The sequence below is a fragment of the Sceloporus occidentalis genome, unplaced genomic scaffold (genome assembly GCF_023333645.1).
Source record: "Sceloporus occidentalis isolate IW3139 unplaced genomic scaffold, rSceOcc1.0.p SCAF_88, whole genome shotgun sequence".
NCBI lineage: Eukaryota > Metazoa > Chordata > Lepidosauria > Squamata > Phrynosomatidae > Sceloporus > Sceloporus occidentalis.
Window position 1 is genome coordinate 1,184,369 of NW_028317068.1, and position 15,632 is coordinate 1,200,000.

The window sequence follows — 15,632 nt, forward strand, 5'->3', positions numbered from 1 at the left end:
AGTAATAATAAGCTACGTAATAAGCTTTGAAAAGGTTTTGTGGTTAATGGAGACCAAGAAAGTTATTAGGGGAAATTGACTTTACATCAGTTCAATTAAATCACATAATTAATGTTAAAATATTATGCAAACTAGTACTACTTGTAATTCAGTAATATATGAAATTTGGTAAGCAGGCTGAATATGAAGCACTGTAAAGCAATAAGCCCATACTATAAAGCCCATTAGAATATTTTGATTATTTCTTTTCAATACTGGCCCTTATGGCACTCTGACATATAGAAAGCCAGGTGAATTTCTCCTCTTCACTGACTGTAGAACAGATCCATTGGCGCTTTGGGCCTTGCAGAACAAAAGCATTCTTCACATCTGTTGAAAAGAAAATTTTAGGGAGAAAACCTAATTACTGAGGTGTAGTATATGATGATAGGATATCATGTAGGATATTGATGCTGGAGCATAGGTATAGAAGAGCATGTTTCACATCAAAGGGTTGCTGGTTTAGCTACCATGGTGGTAAATGGGAGGTTAACGCTCAACTTTCAAAGTATTCAAGACCTCTGGGGGAAATTAACTATCTGCATCTCACCATGTAATACCGTATTTGCTCGATTATAAGACGAGGTTTTTTTCAAGAGCAAATGCTCTGAAAAATACCCCTCGTCTTATAATCAGGGTCGTCTTATAATCAGACCTATTTGAGGTCTGATTATGAGACTAAGATCCAGATCCCCCGCAGCGATGCAGGGGACCTGGATCCTCCTGTGTTATGCCCCCCCCCCAACACAGGAGGATCCAGGTCCCCTGCTTCTGAGTCCCCGGTGCTTAGTCCGGGCTGCGTGTAGAGCTCTACACGATACAATCGCGTAGAGCTCTACACGCTTCCCGGACTAAGCACTGGGGACCCAGATGCAGGGGACCTGGATCCTCCTGTGTTATGCCTCCCCCCAACTTACCGGTGCTTCTGAGTCCCCGGTGCTTAGTCCGGGCTGCGTGTAGAGCTCTACACGCTTCCCAGACTAAGCACTGGGGACTCAGAAGCACCGGTAAGTTGGAGGGAGGGGGGGGGGGATAACACAGGAGGATGCAGGGGACCTGGATCCTCCTGTGTTATGCCCCCCACCCTCCAACTTACCGGTGCTTCTGCGTCCCCGGTGCTTAGTCTGGGCAGCGTGTAGAGCTCTAGGCGATTCGCGTGGAGCTCTACATGCTGCCCGGACTAAGCACTGGGGGCTCAGATGCAGGGGACCTGGATCCTCCTGTGTTATGCGCCCCCCCCAACTCAGAAGCCCCGGTAAGTTTGGAGGAGGGAGGGGCACAGTGGCATTTAGAGGGTTAAAAGGCATATCATGGGGCACAGTGGCATATATGGGGTATAAGGCATTTCTGGGGCAGAGTGGCAAGCCTGGGGGCAGATGTGCATAAGAAACCTGCATAAGATGTGCAGGTTGAAAGAAAAAGGAAATAAACACAATCATTTTTCTCAATCATAGCTTTTATTAACAAACAATTGTTCACATAGTTTACATGAATTAACATTTACTGGTAAAACTTTTTTCCTATAGGGTCGGCTTATATTCAGGCTTTTTCTTTTTTTCATAAGTTAATATTCAGATTTTGGGGGTCGTCTTATAATCAGGGTCGTCTTATAATCGAGCAAATACGGTATTTGAGATAGATTGTGTTATTCCCCATAATTCCAGAAATATGATATACGACACTTTAACTGTAGGTTTTTTGGGGTTTTTTTAAAGAAAATTGTAATTAGAAACAAACATTTAGTTAAAAAATTAATTGTAGGGTCCCAAGAAGATAATTAAGCATTGGGCAGCTAGTCAGATATCTGTAAATGTACAATTTTAGAGGGACACAATTCACTTAATGGTATAACAAGATATGAACTCGATGTGTTCTTAGTTTATAAGAACACAATACCCAATAGGAAATATTATGATCAATAAGCATAAGTGAGAGCCTCCCGGCTCCATTATTAGAGTTGCTGAACAAAAGCTACTCTAGGCTAATCCAATGGAGTTTCCAGTTATACCTATAAAATATCTTAAGTTGTTCAAGTTACTGTTTGTCTTACCAGTAACACTGTTAAAATGATAACACCTATTAAAAGAATTATGTTATGTTTTTTTTCTCTCTATTTAACACTTACCATATGTCAACTTTAAAATGACAAGTTTGTGTAATTGCTATAAAAGGATTTTTTGTTGCATGAAACTTACATTTTGTGTCAGGTATGTCTTCCACAATGAGACGTGGTAGGGAAACGGATGCCATGAACTGGTAAGATGTCTTTGCGGCACGTTTAAACGGGGCAAAAGAGACGTGAAGACTTGTTATCAAGAGGGCATCGTTGAAGAGGAAAAAACTGAGGTCGCTGATTTGTTCATAGATCCTTGAAAAGACAAAAAAAAATAAGCACTTCAACACAGTTTTCTCCATTATTAGCGTGGTACATTGGACATATACTGGATGTACATAGAAAATAAAGAAAAGGGCAATGTAGTTGTAGAACTTCTGTTAAGCCATTTCGATATCCAAGGCATCAATAAAATGTGGAAAAATCATATTGGGAAATGTGGAAAGATGTATTATATTATATTTATCTTTTATTCATATAGTGCAAACAATTTGTATAGTATACGTGTACATGAGGGAGCAGATGTTTAACCCCTTAAGGACAATGGGCGGTCCCTAAACCCATTGAAAACAATGCATTTTGAGCCCGTACATGTACAGGCTTTGTCATTAAGGGGTTAAAATCCAACCTACTTGGAGGGTTATAATGTAACACTTGGCCGGCATTGTAATAATGCTTACTGGTAATTTGTCGCTGTGTGTTTTGTAATCTGTGACCTACATCTCACATGCATTGTGATAATTTTTATCTCACAGAACATTACGCATATCTGGATTAACATACCTGAGGGAAGGCATTACATCCTCATTGGAGCAGTTTAGCAAAGCAACATCCTGGACACGGATAAGATGCCTATTGGCTTCTATTAAATTCTGGAAGAAACAGAAAATGTAGTAGATAAAAAAAAATAAAAAATCAAATATACACTAAAAGAAGAGCCTAGTAAGGGGACATTTGAAATTATTCAATAAATAAGCTTAAAAATATGCAGAACTAGGTTGTTTAGTGTTACTTTGTTTTTATTTCATTTTATTGACAGATTAGGGAAAATTATGTTTTCCAACATCTCTTTACATACTGGACAGCCCATGATGGATTTCTGAATAGGTGGCATTTCAGATTCTTTTTCAAAACTGGTTTTCAACTGTAGGAAATAAAAAAGTAAAAATATAACATATTAGATGTCACTGCATATACACTGGAGAGTGTGTACACAGAATATATTTCAAAATGTTACAAATGTATGTTTTAGATATAATATATTTCAAGAAAAATGGAACTCAAATTTGTTAAAACTGGCTGGTAAGAAACCCTTATTTACAAGAGCAACCTATTACATTGTAGTCAAAAGGGGGTTTCTGGAGGGTTTTGGTAAATCAATTGTATTCATTCTTTTCAATAGAAGAGTACATACAGGAAGAATATATAGCAAACAAAAACAAAACAGGATCCAACAATATGTGTTTATAGGGAAAATCATTAAAAATAAGAAAAAATGCTGCATTTGAAAGAGCATCCTCACTGAAAACTAGTGTGACTCCAATCAGCAACTATCTCAAAAGAACACGAGAATTTTTTTTTAAAAAAAGGGGGGAAACTCACATGTGGGATTGGTTTAGGACAAAGAAACAAAAGAAAACTATTCATGGACTAAAGCTCAACGTGAACTCCACCCAATCAAGCTACATCACAATGGAAGTTTATATTCAATCAGAAACTAAATGGATCAATTCCCCCATTTCCCTATCCTCTTCAACTTTATTAACCCATTACATATAGCAGGAGCATTCATTGTTTTTATTCCAGTAGATGGGAATTAGTCATTTGGCTGGAATGAGTACATGTCTTGTCAGGGTACATTTTAAGTTGATGACAAGATGGTATTATGGAGAAGCATCACATTTCTGTCATCTTGTGCATAGATTGGTGGATCTTCCTCCATAAGGGTTAATTTGGGGACATTCCTTCCATATATAGAGGTATGATCACAATTGTGCACTACATCTCCAGCAACTGGAGTCTACCAAGAGAATTGTCCTCCTCAAGTGATGCATTATCCTAAAACATAGATGTAAGGGTGTGCTAAAAAGTACATATTGTCCACTGCTGTGGTGTGAAAGACCATCCCAACTTGTTTTTTTGTTCCATTTCACATGAAAGAACAGGATGGCATAAGAATCAGCCAAGAGTAAGAGTCCTGTTGAAAGAGGTGTTCAAAAGTTGTAAGATCCTGATTCAATTCCTGTCTGCCCTAAACAAAAGCTACAGGTATTGAAGATATTTAAAGCATCCAAGCCACTCAGATTTCCTCTAGGCCAGGGTCGTCCAACCTGCAGCCATCCAGCTGCTGGAGGACTACATCTCCCATAATGCTGGAGGGCCGCAGGTTAGACGCCCCTGCTCTAGGCAGTAGCTGCCTCAGAAGGATGACCTGTGTCTCATCATACATCTGAACTGGATCTTAACTGGAGTGATAAAGAGTAAGTGGTGAGAGCATCGGTATTTACAAGATGGAAGGAAGATGAACTCATGGGCTATGTGCTGACCCTTGTTAGGGAGATAAACGTTGGCCAAACATAAATTTACCACTCTGGTCTCATAACACACCATCAACAAGGAAGGAGACATGCTGGAATTTAAGAATCACTGGTGCCTTAGACTCAAATGAGGTTTTTCCAATTAATTCATTTGTACTCAGGGGAAAGTTGTTATGAAACTAAACCAACCTGCCCGATATAGTCCTGGTACTTTTTCATCTGTCCTATGGCTGTAGTTAGGTCTTTACGATCTGGATGCTCTGAGGCAGTATGAAGACGAAATGCATATAAAAGATTTACATAGTCTTCAAAGCGACTGGAAGGGAATAGCAGCAACTCTTGCAGACTAAATGAGAGTAAAAATAAGGAAACGGGGAAATTCCTATGAGAGGCTTATTAAAAGAATGAATCCTGTGATTGGGCAATCAAATGAAAAACAACAGTAAGATATTAGTAAAGGACAGGGTAAAAATGCAACTGCTATCAATGTCATCAAGGTGCTCTTGTCTATTAGAGGTACAAAAACAAATGTTTTTTTAACAATTTATAATAGCTCTAAGCATCAAAGTAAAATAGGGTATTATTTTTTATTAAACAGCCAAGGCTCAATATAATCTGAGACATTACTTCATTCAGACTGAAACCCCTGAATGGAAAATATCTCCCTCACTCATTAGGGCTCTGTTTTGTTTCCTAGACTTCTTGGAGGATTTTATCATATTATAAATGCATCGTGGTGTTGAGGGCCATGGTATCTAAGAGATCTGCTGTTTCTTAGATGGGATTTACACTTTATGGGCTCTTTTTTTGTTTTTGAGTGTCAGTGCTATAAAGTTATATAGCTTGCATAACTGGTAGGAAACTGCATTCACAAATGCCACACTTGCACTGGCTTCTTGCCTCCATACAGAGATAGAAGCATTAAATAGTGGTGCTTCTATGGGACGGTGTTTAACAACAGTCCCACGCTTACACACTCATATGAGTTTGCCCAGTGACCAACAACAAAGTTTATATTACCCAAGTCAATTATATCTATGGGGTCAGGGGACTACAGTGCATCAAAAAAATAGCTATGAAAAGAAACAGACAATACTTTAGCACGTTGACTCACCTCATCATTTTAGTGGGAACAGTGTTTTCGTGTCTTTTTAAGAAGGCTCGGAATATTGGATTTGCTTCTCTACTCTACAAGCGAGAAATAAAGAAAAGTGTTTCTATCTATCCATCTTTCTGTCTGCCTCTTATATGTTTATCTCAAAGACATTCGTAACACAGTAAAGCAATTTCTCACTTTGGAGGTAAAGTTAAGATTATCTTGGTTTCTTGGCCTTGATTCTTTGGAAATGTCAGAGTGCCATTACTGTGCTATACAGAGTTGTAGGATCCTAGCACCTTACTAAATAACCCACAACCATCATCATCATCATAGTCCAAAAACTCTTAAGACACGGATTCATACTAACCATGATTTGCCAAAATAACTCAAACGCGCTAGCACAAACACACTGATGACCTCTCATCAGTCTCAACCTAATGCACACAAATGACACATTTAAGTACATATTACACATGCCCCATACTCTGCCAAACCCAAACATTGTAAACTTCCATGTCACAGAAAGATCAGTCTCTGTGCTATGCCACTGAAAGATTATACCGCCAGTAATGGATACCTTATCAATGGTTTTAAGAATGACTGAATAGTTGTTGAAAAAATTGGTGTATGACTTCAATTGAGATCCAAACTTCATGAAAACATCTCCTAAACATTGTGCTGGTCCCCATTCATTAAATCTTTCATTCAGCTCATGCAAAAAATGTCTGGTGGGAAAAAAATTGCAATATTTTACATATTTATGTAAACAAATTACTGTAGCATTTCTTATCTGGCCACAGTTTTCAGCACTACTGCATGAAAGCAAGTTGAACATTTTCTAAGGCCCATAGCCACTATTTTACAACAAAAACAGAATATCATGTTTTGTACTATACATACGTAATAATACAATCATAGGTAAGTTTAAAAGTTGTATAAATAATTGCAAACATGCCTTGTAGAATGCTGACACATGTATTTTCTCAAGCTCTATCCGCATTAATTCATCTAAAGTATACAGTTGCCAAATATTTTAATGTAATAAAAGTAAAGGCCAAGATAGGTTTAAATAGTTTACTATTACTATGCAAATAGCATCAGAGAACAAAAGCCTCCATCAGAAAGCTGTTCCTTGAAAGATGGTACATGTTGTCACTAAAGAGACGCCGGAGAAAGCATTTGTTTTGAATTTGGTGACACAGACATGGAGTAACACCAGGGATCACTAGGAGCTTACATAGAAAGTTCTATAACGTGTTGCATACAGTAAAAGTAAAAGTCACTAAAGAAAAGTGGGTTTTACTTGGTACTGTTTCAATGCAGTTACGTTCTCTGCAGATGTGGAAGACACCATGACCATGGTTATGTGAAAGTTGGATGACATTTCCAATTAAAGCACCACACTGAGCTGATTTTCGGCAATACTGATAAGGTAATTTCCTTTAAAGACATTGTATTGACCACAAAGCAGTATGCTAAATAACAGACAGAAAAAAGTAATTCACAGCTGTTAAAAGAAAAAATGACTTAATAGTTTTAAAATACATTTTAAAGTCATAGTAACAAAATAAAATGAAACTATGGTATGGTACTCACTACAAAGAAAAGTACATACTTGTTGATTTTTAAAATATTGAGAACATCCGAAAAGATGATTTGAACGTTCGAGATGCTCAGGATAGCACGATTCGAATAAAGAGCAGCTTTCAGAGGGACAACGTACACATCCCTGATGACCTCTAGAATCTGTACATACTCCCTCTCACTTCGGAGGAGTTCCCCAGCAAACCGCGTGCGTCTGTCTCCTATATCAGCCAGTAGTTTATTTTCCTACATTTATAACAAAGAAGATAAAATGGCATGTGCGGTGGCACAAAATCCTGCAAATCATAAAGGACTGGCTTTTCACAATCAATACAAGTAAGCAATTTGCTGTGTTGTGTTTTTTATGACTGCTGAGCTTTATTTACTTCTAATCCTACAATGCAGCAGTACCACTTTCTTACCAGTCGGGTGGGATGTGGAAACATCAATTCATTTTTACATGGAGGGAGACTATCCTGGTCAAATGTGGTCTCGCCCGAGCTTGTATTTTCTTCCTGCCCAATAAAAGAAATTCAGAAATCATATTAAAGAGGACATCCAATTCAGAGTAATGAACATACATGAGAAAAAAATGTACAACCTACAATCTCAACTGCCTACTAAGCTACTTTTTTTCCACTAAGCCTTTCCAATCTGGTTTACATTAACAACATTTTACAAAGAGAGTTCTCACCAAAACAACCATCTCCTCAGAAAAAAGGTCACTTTTCTCCTTGCTTATCATCTTGGACCTCTTAATTTGCATATCCTCCTTTGGATTCCAGCACTACTTTTAATTTAACAACATTCACATTTACCCTTCCTCTCCTCACAACTCAGCTTCTCTTCTAACCCGACTCACTGTGTCTCTGATATCACATCCTGGATAGCATCCCACTTCCTGAAGCTTAACATCTCCAAGACTCAGTTTCCGGTTAATCCCATTTCTGTTCTTCCCTTGTTCTTGATATCTCCATCACAGCTGAGAATTCCAAAGCGTATCCAGCAGTCCAACATCGCTGCGTTGACATTACATCTCTGATCTCTCCTTAATCCCTCATAACTTGTAAATCACCATTGTCAATGCCTCCAAAATATCACAAATGTCTCCTTTCCTCATACAAGACACTACTAAAACACTAGATACTAAAATATGAATTCCCTTGTGATATCAGATCTGTATTACTGTAACGCCCTACCTATCCATTTCATTCAGAACACCTCGGCCAGACAAATTTATTTATCTCATCATTTCTCATTTGTTGCCTCCAACATTGAGTCCATCCATTGGCTCGCCATTCCTTCCACTGAAATTTAACTCCGAACCGTTAACTACAATCATCTTACCTTTTCCCAGAGGAAGTCTTGCACATTTAACATTATGAGCAAAACTTCTGTTGAAGAGGAAAGCCACATGTTTAATGTGTTGGCTTTTTCTAAAAAGAGGAAGCTGCAGATCAGTTGTAGACTGACATGTGTGTGGCTGAGAGGGTTATATATGGCAGGGGGTGATTTGTGTGACGGACACACACACCTTTCATATACAGTCACAAAATACCTATGTCTTGCCTTACCTTCAACAATGTTAATGTACCCTCAACATTTCCATTTGTCAACCTTGCCTGACTTCCAAACTCTTCATTTTTAGAACATCTCTTCAAAAGGAATACAGACATAAATTCCAATGGATTATCCTGCAAAATAGTGGATGGTTTGCTTTACAGATGATCACAGACCAGTACTAACATGTTACTCTGGTAACTATTTGTTCATTATGTGATAGGGGGTGAGAACGCATTTTTATAAATGTATAGTTTAATGAGAAGTTTTATGTTTAAAAATAAATAAATAAAATGCTTACAAATGTTCCTTTGGACAGTTCCACCAAACCATCAGTTAAAGCCTCAGACAGTTTTTGATTGTTTTGAAACCTTGCCATGGTCATAGTGTCAAACACGAACCGCCCTGTTAAAAGATAACACTTAGCACTCATTCGTTGACGAACCATTTCAAATATATTTATGGCTTTGTTAACCGTGATTTATAGTGACTGCACTATAAATAGCTTCATGCTAACAATTATTAATGTTGAAAAGGTAAAAATATATACACTAACTGTGTCAGTTACTATGAGCAATGACAAATAATAAATTAATCCATTTTTACCTATTATCCTTCCAGACACCTTCCTCTGTGCCTCTCCAATGTACAGTTTCAACTGCTTCCTGACCATCTGAAGTGCTTCTTCCATAATACTTGCAAGTCTACACCAGCCTTGCAGTTTTACCTCATTGAAATATAAAGATGGAGGAGACACGTTTCTTCTTGATCCTGACAGCCATTCGCTGAGGACTAATAATAACAAATGCAGACATCCAAAGGTTTTAGATGCATTGACAAGACCCGTTTCTTATGTTACTGGCAGGTTCATTTAGGGAGGAAACGTGTCATTTACTAATGACATATATTGGAGGGAAAAAAAGCAGGCCAAGGGCAGTTCAAAACTAATAGGCCATTTGTATCATTCATGCTTTCCAGGGGAACTATAATATAAGTCACCTCTGACATAAACACAAATATAAGTAAATCTACACTACTATTTAGTTCATAATAAGTGTGTGATGGCACGCGATGGTTTCCGCTTCAAACATTGAGGATCTGGTTCCCATACTTGTGTAACTGATCTGCAATAACTCAGATGTTTTAATCAAATGTTTACTTTGCAAGCCTTACCTTACATAAAAGTGGGGTATGCTTAATAATTTTCTTAAGGCCAAAAAATTATTTTGAATATCACTTAATGAATTAGATTTTAACTGATTGAATTAAATAAGATTAAAGGTAACATTAATCCTTTATACATATGAACTTTCATGACATCATACAAATGGGTAGTCTGGGAACTGTTTGGCTATGCGTGTGCAGTGGAAGGAAATAAATCAGAAATGAGAGACTGTTTTGTAAAACCTTTTTTCCCCCCAATTTGTCTCATGTTACACTGGGATTTCAGTATAAATATAAATTACAACTCTAAATTGAATGGACCCTGAACTTCCACACATGTTCAAATGTTCTTACAGACTTACTGTGCTGATAGGATCCTGTGATGAGCCCAGTAGGAGAACAGAACATTACACCAGTGAGTTGAGCAAGACAATCAAGGATTTCCATTCCAGACTCTACAGTAAAAATGAAAATTAAATTTTTTCAATGCCCCAACCCTAGTGATGTTTTATCCTTGTGGAATTTTCACAGTACGGCGTCTGGTTTACCCTTTGATATAAGAGTCTATGATAGTTGGTAGATTGCTCTCTCATATTCTGGCAAAGAGCAAAGGGATCCCTTTTGCACTGCACCTAATTATCTGTGGGCGCCAATAATGGAAAATGCTTGGATCATACCCCTGACACACTTTATCAGAAGGCCATCCATCAACACTAAAGACATCCATGATATATATATATAGACATATGTTATCCAGCACCATGACATTGATAAGAGTCCTATGCAGTGAACACAGTTGGTTAGAGGTTCTGACTTAACAGGCAACAGGGTGCATTGGAGAAACACTGTTATAGTTAAGGCCTGACTAACTTTCCAGCTGAACAATGAAGGAAGGTTTGCTAGAGAAGTAAAGCCACCAGGTTAAGCTAATTGAATAAGGTATCGGGCACAGATAGACTGATACAATGTCAACAAGCAGACTAAATTGGACTAGACTAACATTTCGTGTATACACAAGGTAATATTTTTAAAATAATCCCTTAAGTGTTACATTCTACTTTTGACAAACCAGGTAGTAAAATGCTTTTATATATTATTGCTAGATTGTTAATTCTATGTGTTTCTTTTTTTTTTTTTACTTAATTTTAGTATCTGCCCCCTAACGTACTATTTGATTTATGTTTTCTTCATAAAGACATTTCTTACCTGATGCTGCCAGAGGAACAAACACGTCTATGTGACCACCATTTTTCTCTGATTCCACACAACTTCCCAGTTTTTCCCAAAATTCTCTAATCCCAGGTTTAAGAATGTTTTGAGAATTTATTTGGCAATCTAGAAAGATACAACCAATTAACAATATTGCTGGAAATAATGTTCTACAGAAATATGCACTAGTTCTATTTAAACGTAAAGCTTTAAAGCTCATAAGTAGCAACCAATAAGAAAGAAGCAGGTGAGTACATGTTGATCAATGTGCAGAACACCGAGAGTGTCTAATGATGCCAGACAGGTGGGAGCACATAATAATACAAATATCTTTTAAAACTATATATTTGTTTGACATTCTTTTACAGTATTTTATAGAATTAAAAGCATTTCTGAATACTGTGTTAAAGAAATGCTTTTAATTCTATAATATTGTGGAATAATCTCCTTGCTTAGCAGCTACTTTATTAAGCCTAATTAATTTGTAAAAAAAAAAAAAAAGTTATCCAATCTTATGCTTACTCTCAAGTAAATGTATCTGTTGGGAGTCCCCAGGTGTGACTAGTCCAATGCTCTGTGCCATGAGTCCTTTGAGAGCTTTCTCCACGTAGAAGAGAAGACTTTCTGGAGTCATCCCACAAAAGTCATAGACAACAGGAATAACCCCAGTTTTAACGCTGTCTAGAACAACCTACAATAAATGAGTTAACATTACGTAGCGTTCAGACGTAGTTATAAAATAAATACATCTTAAGCGAAGACTACCTCGTATGCTGGTATGTTAGATGATATCAGCAACAAGTAAGGCTTACTGGAGCAGCCTGTTTGTGCAAATTTGTGATGCAGACTGTGGCACTGTCTGGTGAGTAAAGAATGGGATCCAGCAACAGTCTGCCTATAACAAAGATAAATATCACAAGAACTAAACAAATCGCAACATAAAGAACCTTGAACACAGCTGTTCTAGAAACAAGAAAAAAAAAATGAAAAGTTTCTTTTGTCAGGATTAATGAAAAATTGTGTCTACCTTTTTGGAAATGACTTTACTGAATTTGCTACCGTCCTTTTCTCCTGGTTGAGTCTGCAACTTAGCAACTGGTTATTTTCATCCATCAGCTGACCTGAGAGAGTCTTGTCTGCAATATCAACTTGATCCTGAAAACACGACACAGTCGTACAAGCCTTTAAGCAGCATATTATATCATTATGTTAAAAATAAGAATTTTAATTAATTTTCCTCTTAAAGTTGCTAGAACTAAACATATTGTTCCTTTCAATGGGTACTTCTTCAAGTTGACTGGTTATTCTTAATCTTCATGCAGTGATAACAAAAAGTGTAAAAAAAAAAAAAATAATAAAAAAAAATACAAATAAGAAAATCAAAGCAAGTTTGCATTTTAGTGTCTGTTTTAGTTTCGTGGGGTGATGAAGAAATGCTACACCCAGGAACCAATAACCCTAAGCTTATCCCTGGTTGAACATACGTGTAGAATGCACACAAAGCCTAAACAGATGATAGTCCACAAACTATTAAAGGCTGGGCACAGATAAGAATAGCTCAAATAGCATTATTACTTTGACCCTCTGGTGCACCTAATTTTGAGGGCTACAATTCTCATCAATCATCATTCTGGTTCGGGGTGATGAGAGCTGCAGCCCACAAAAGCTCATCAGCCCCTTTTTTACTAAAATATAAAAAAAATTAAATGTACATACATGTAATATACATGTTGTATAGAAACTTGGGGCTTTTCGAGTGGGAAGGGCACATGCAATGTCACAATCACTGATCCCCGATCTCTGTTAAAGGGAAAATACATTGTTCCTGCATGCTGACTAGCTGATCTAACAATAAATTAGCGTGCAGCATACACTTTACATACAAGTTACACTTGTTACCTTGGTAAATCATAGCCCATACTGTCACCACATATGAGTCAATGAAAGGCTTGATTTCTACACTTAAAAAAATGTTTGAGAGGACAATAAGAAAGTATAATGGTTAATGGGTAACCCTTACCTTTATCAACCACAGAGCAGCTTGTAGAGCAGCCTGGTCAGACAGGCTATTAGACTGGTTTAATTTTAATTTAGAGTTTAAGAGTGCTGACCTCCATGCACCGCTCATCCAAGGAGGTCTGCTTTTAAATAATTCTTCTGAAAATGAAATGAACATTTGGAAAACATAAAGACTCACAGTGAGAAGAATAGATGATATGACATATTTACTGTTTCTTACATATCGGATTATTCAGTTCCCTGATATCAATATTAAGCCAACTTCAATGAGACAAGATATAACTTTATATTTATATATATATATATATTAGTTACTATTATTTAAAGGAACAGTCTAGTCCCCATAAGTGTATCATCATTGAATTATGTAAGAATGCATTTTGTACAAACTTACTAACATTACTAACGTTTATGAAGTGCTAGCCTCTCCCGGAGCATTTTGCGCAGCCATTTCTCCCTGAGTTTTTCCTTGTGTTCTTCATTTCCTTCCATAGGTTCGTTGAGGGTACCATATGTTTCTGTAGCCTCCCTGGGTGTTAAATAATCTAGACTGCAAGCGCATGTTATGTAGTGCCTCTTCCAAGCTCCATATTCATTCTCAGGCGGGGTATATGGCAGAAACCAGCCAAACTTGCTACATTTCGGCATCCAAAGGCAGTCCTAAATAAAAAAAAATTCTTATTACTGGCAATTTTATTATTTAGAACATATTTCTTACTGTATTCACACAAATTATTTTGATGTTACAATATGTAAGCTCTTACTCATAAACAATGGTGACAAATACACACAGTGTAGTTTAGCAGGTGATAATTTACTAATAATCAAGTGATCGGTAGAGAAGAGGTTAATGGCTCTATAAATGGGAAGACTGGAGGTGGAGAGACTTTGCACCTGAGGAAGCCGATTGATGAAACGCGTTGTGCTGAATACGCCCATTGAGGAAGTGGACACAGAGGAATCCTGTGAGAACCAAGCTGTTATTGCTACAACACAGCATTATTCCGGTCCTCTCCACGGGAGCGTTAAAGTATTCTTATATGTAAGATACTACTTTAACTCTTTCTCCTCCGGTCTTTTCTGGTACACCGGTACAAAGAAGAAACTCCATTCCCCAGAAGGGGCTCTATGGGCTTCCCAACAGAGGAACCTATTGAAGAATCCATTTTAATGAATTTAAGTATTATTTAATTTAATTTCCGCACATATTGTGGTGTCGTTTGTAAATTTTGCGCAGCACTTTATTTCTTTGTTTTGTGTATTATCTTTTACACACTTGTGGTCAGTGTGTTGGTTCTGCAGCACCAAGGTATTATACCTGTTTAAGTTGTGTCATTACACCAGATATCTGGCATTTTATTTTAAGCTCTTTTCTTTTCAATAATTTACTAGGGCTCTGTCTTACTGGGTTAGATTTACCTTTTTGTTGGATCTTTAAAATGGAGATCTAGATGACCACATCACCTGTAATCTGCTGAAATGTTTCCAGGTATACTCATATATGATCTCCACATGAGACCTTCAGTCAAACGCTGATGAACTCCTTTACAACCGGCCAATGCAGATTACACCGATAAATATAAAAAGCTGTGTACTAGAAACCATACCTGCTCAGAGAGGAACTTCCAGTGCCAACTCACTTGTGCAGCAGAGCAAAGATCTCGAGGGTTGAGAAATGAGAGAATGTACAGAGAGACAAATCGGGGCAACACGGTAGTGAAATCCAATTTGGCAACAGGGACTTCCTCTGTAAACCAGTCACGAACAAACCTTTCAAAGGGACAACTTTATTAGGAAAAAAAATATTTACCCTAATATAAGTTTCAAATAATTCACCAAGCATGTTCCGTTATCAGTTCATAGAATTTAAACCCCCAGTCCCCCATAGTATCTTGGTATAAAGATATACCAATGCTGAAAAGCCTTTTTCATTTCTGCAATCCATAAGAACATTGACGATCACAAGATGGAAGCTACACATTCTATTAACGGATTATACATTGCCCTATTTCTAGAGAAAAGAGATACTAGCAAAGGGACAGGTAATATTCTATACAGACTGATGTACACACCACAGTGAAATAAAACAAGCTGCAGCTTTGTTTCTTTTATATAAACGGAATAAGACGAAACATATTTTTCTGTTTAAGAAGTATAGATCCCGAAGAGAATATAAACCCTTAATTCCTTTGGTATGATTAATGAAGCCTATATAGTGTACATTGCTTGAGTTTGAGTCTCCTGTTAGGCAGTTCTGTGTTATAGATTGATATGGATATTTTAATGCATAGTGCAAACATGTATATTA

At 37.2% G+C, this 15,632-nt stretch overlaps 1 protein-coding gene across 1 annotated transcript in view; it reads right to left on the reverse strand.

The window, feature by feature from the left end:
* Positions 1-238: 238 nt before the first annotated feature.
* Positions 239-15,632, reverse strand: part of LOC149284777 (epithelial cell-transforming sequence 2 oncogene-like) — a 27,721-nt gene continuing 12,327 nt past the window's right edge. Inside the window, exons 3-21 of the mRNA XM_089496208.1 lie at positions 14,932-15,094; positions 13,732-13,984; positions 13,339-13,462; positions 12,333-12,386; positions 12,071-12,200; positions 11,828-11,996; positions 11,303-11,431; positions 10,459-10,551; positions 9,539-9,724; positions 9,234-9,337; positions 8,947-9,066; positions 7,404-7,618; positions 6,366-6,513; positions 5,804-5,877; positions 4,879-5,035; positions 3,231-3,296; positions 2,936-3,024; positions 2,235-2,407; positions 239-369 (exon numbers count right to left, since the gene is read on the reverse strand). Of these exons, the coding sequence (XP_089352334.1) occupies positions 239-369; positions 2,235-2,407; positions 2,936-3,024; positions 3,231-3,296; positions 4,879-5,035; positions 5,804-5,877; positions 6,366-6,513; positions 7,404-7,618; positions 8,947-9,066; positions 9,234-9,337; positions 9,539-9,724; positions 10,459-10,551; positions 11,303-11,431; positions 11,828-11,996; positions 12,071-12,200; positions 12,333-12,386; positions 13,339-13,462; positions 13,732-13,984; positions 14,932-15,094 (2,578 nt within the window). The remainder of the gene's footprint in view (positions 370-2,234; positions 2,408-2,935; positions 3,025-3,230; positions 3,297-4,878; positions 5,036-5,803; positions 5,878-6,365; positions 6,514-7,403; positions 7,619-8,946; positions 9,067-9,233; positions 9,338-9,538; positions 9,725-10,458; positions 10,552-11,302; positions 11,432-11,827; positions 11,997-12,070; positions 12,201-12,332; positions 12,387-13,338; positions 13,463-13,731; positions 13,985-14,931; positions 15,095-15,632) is intronic.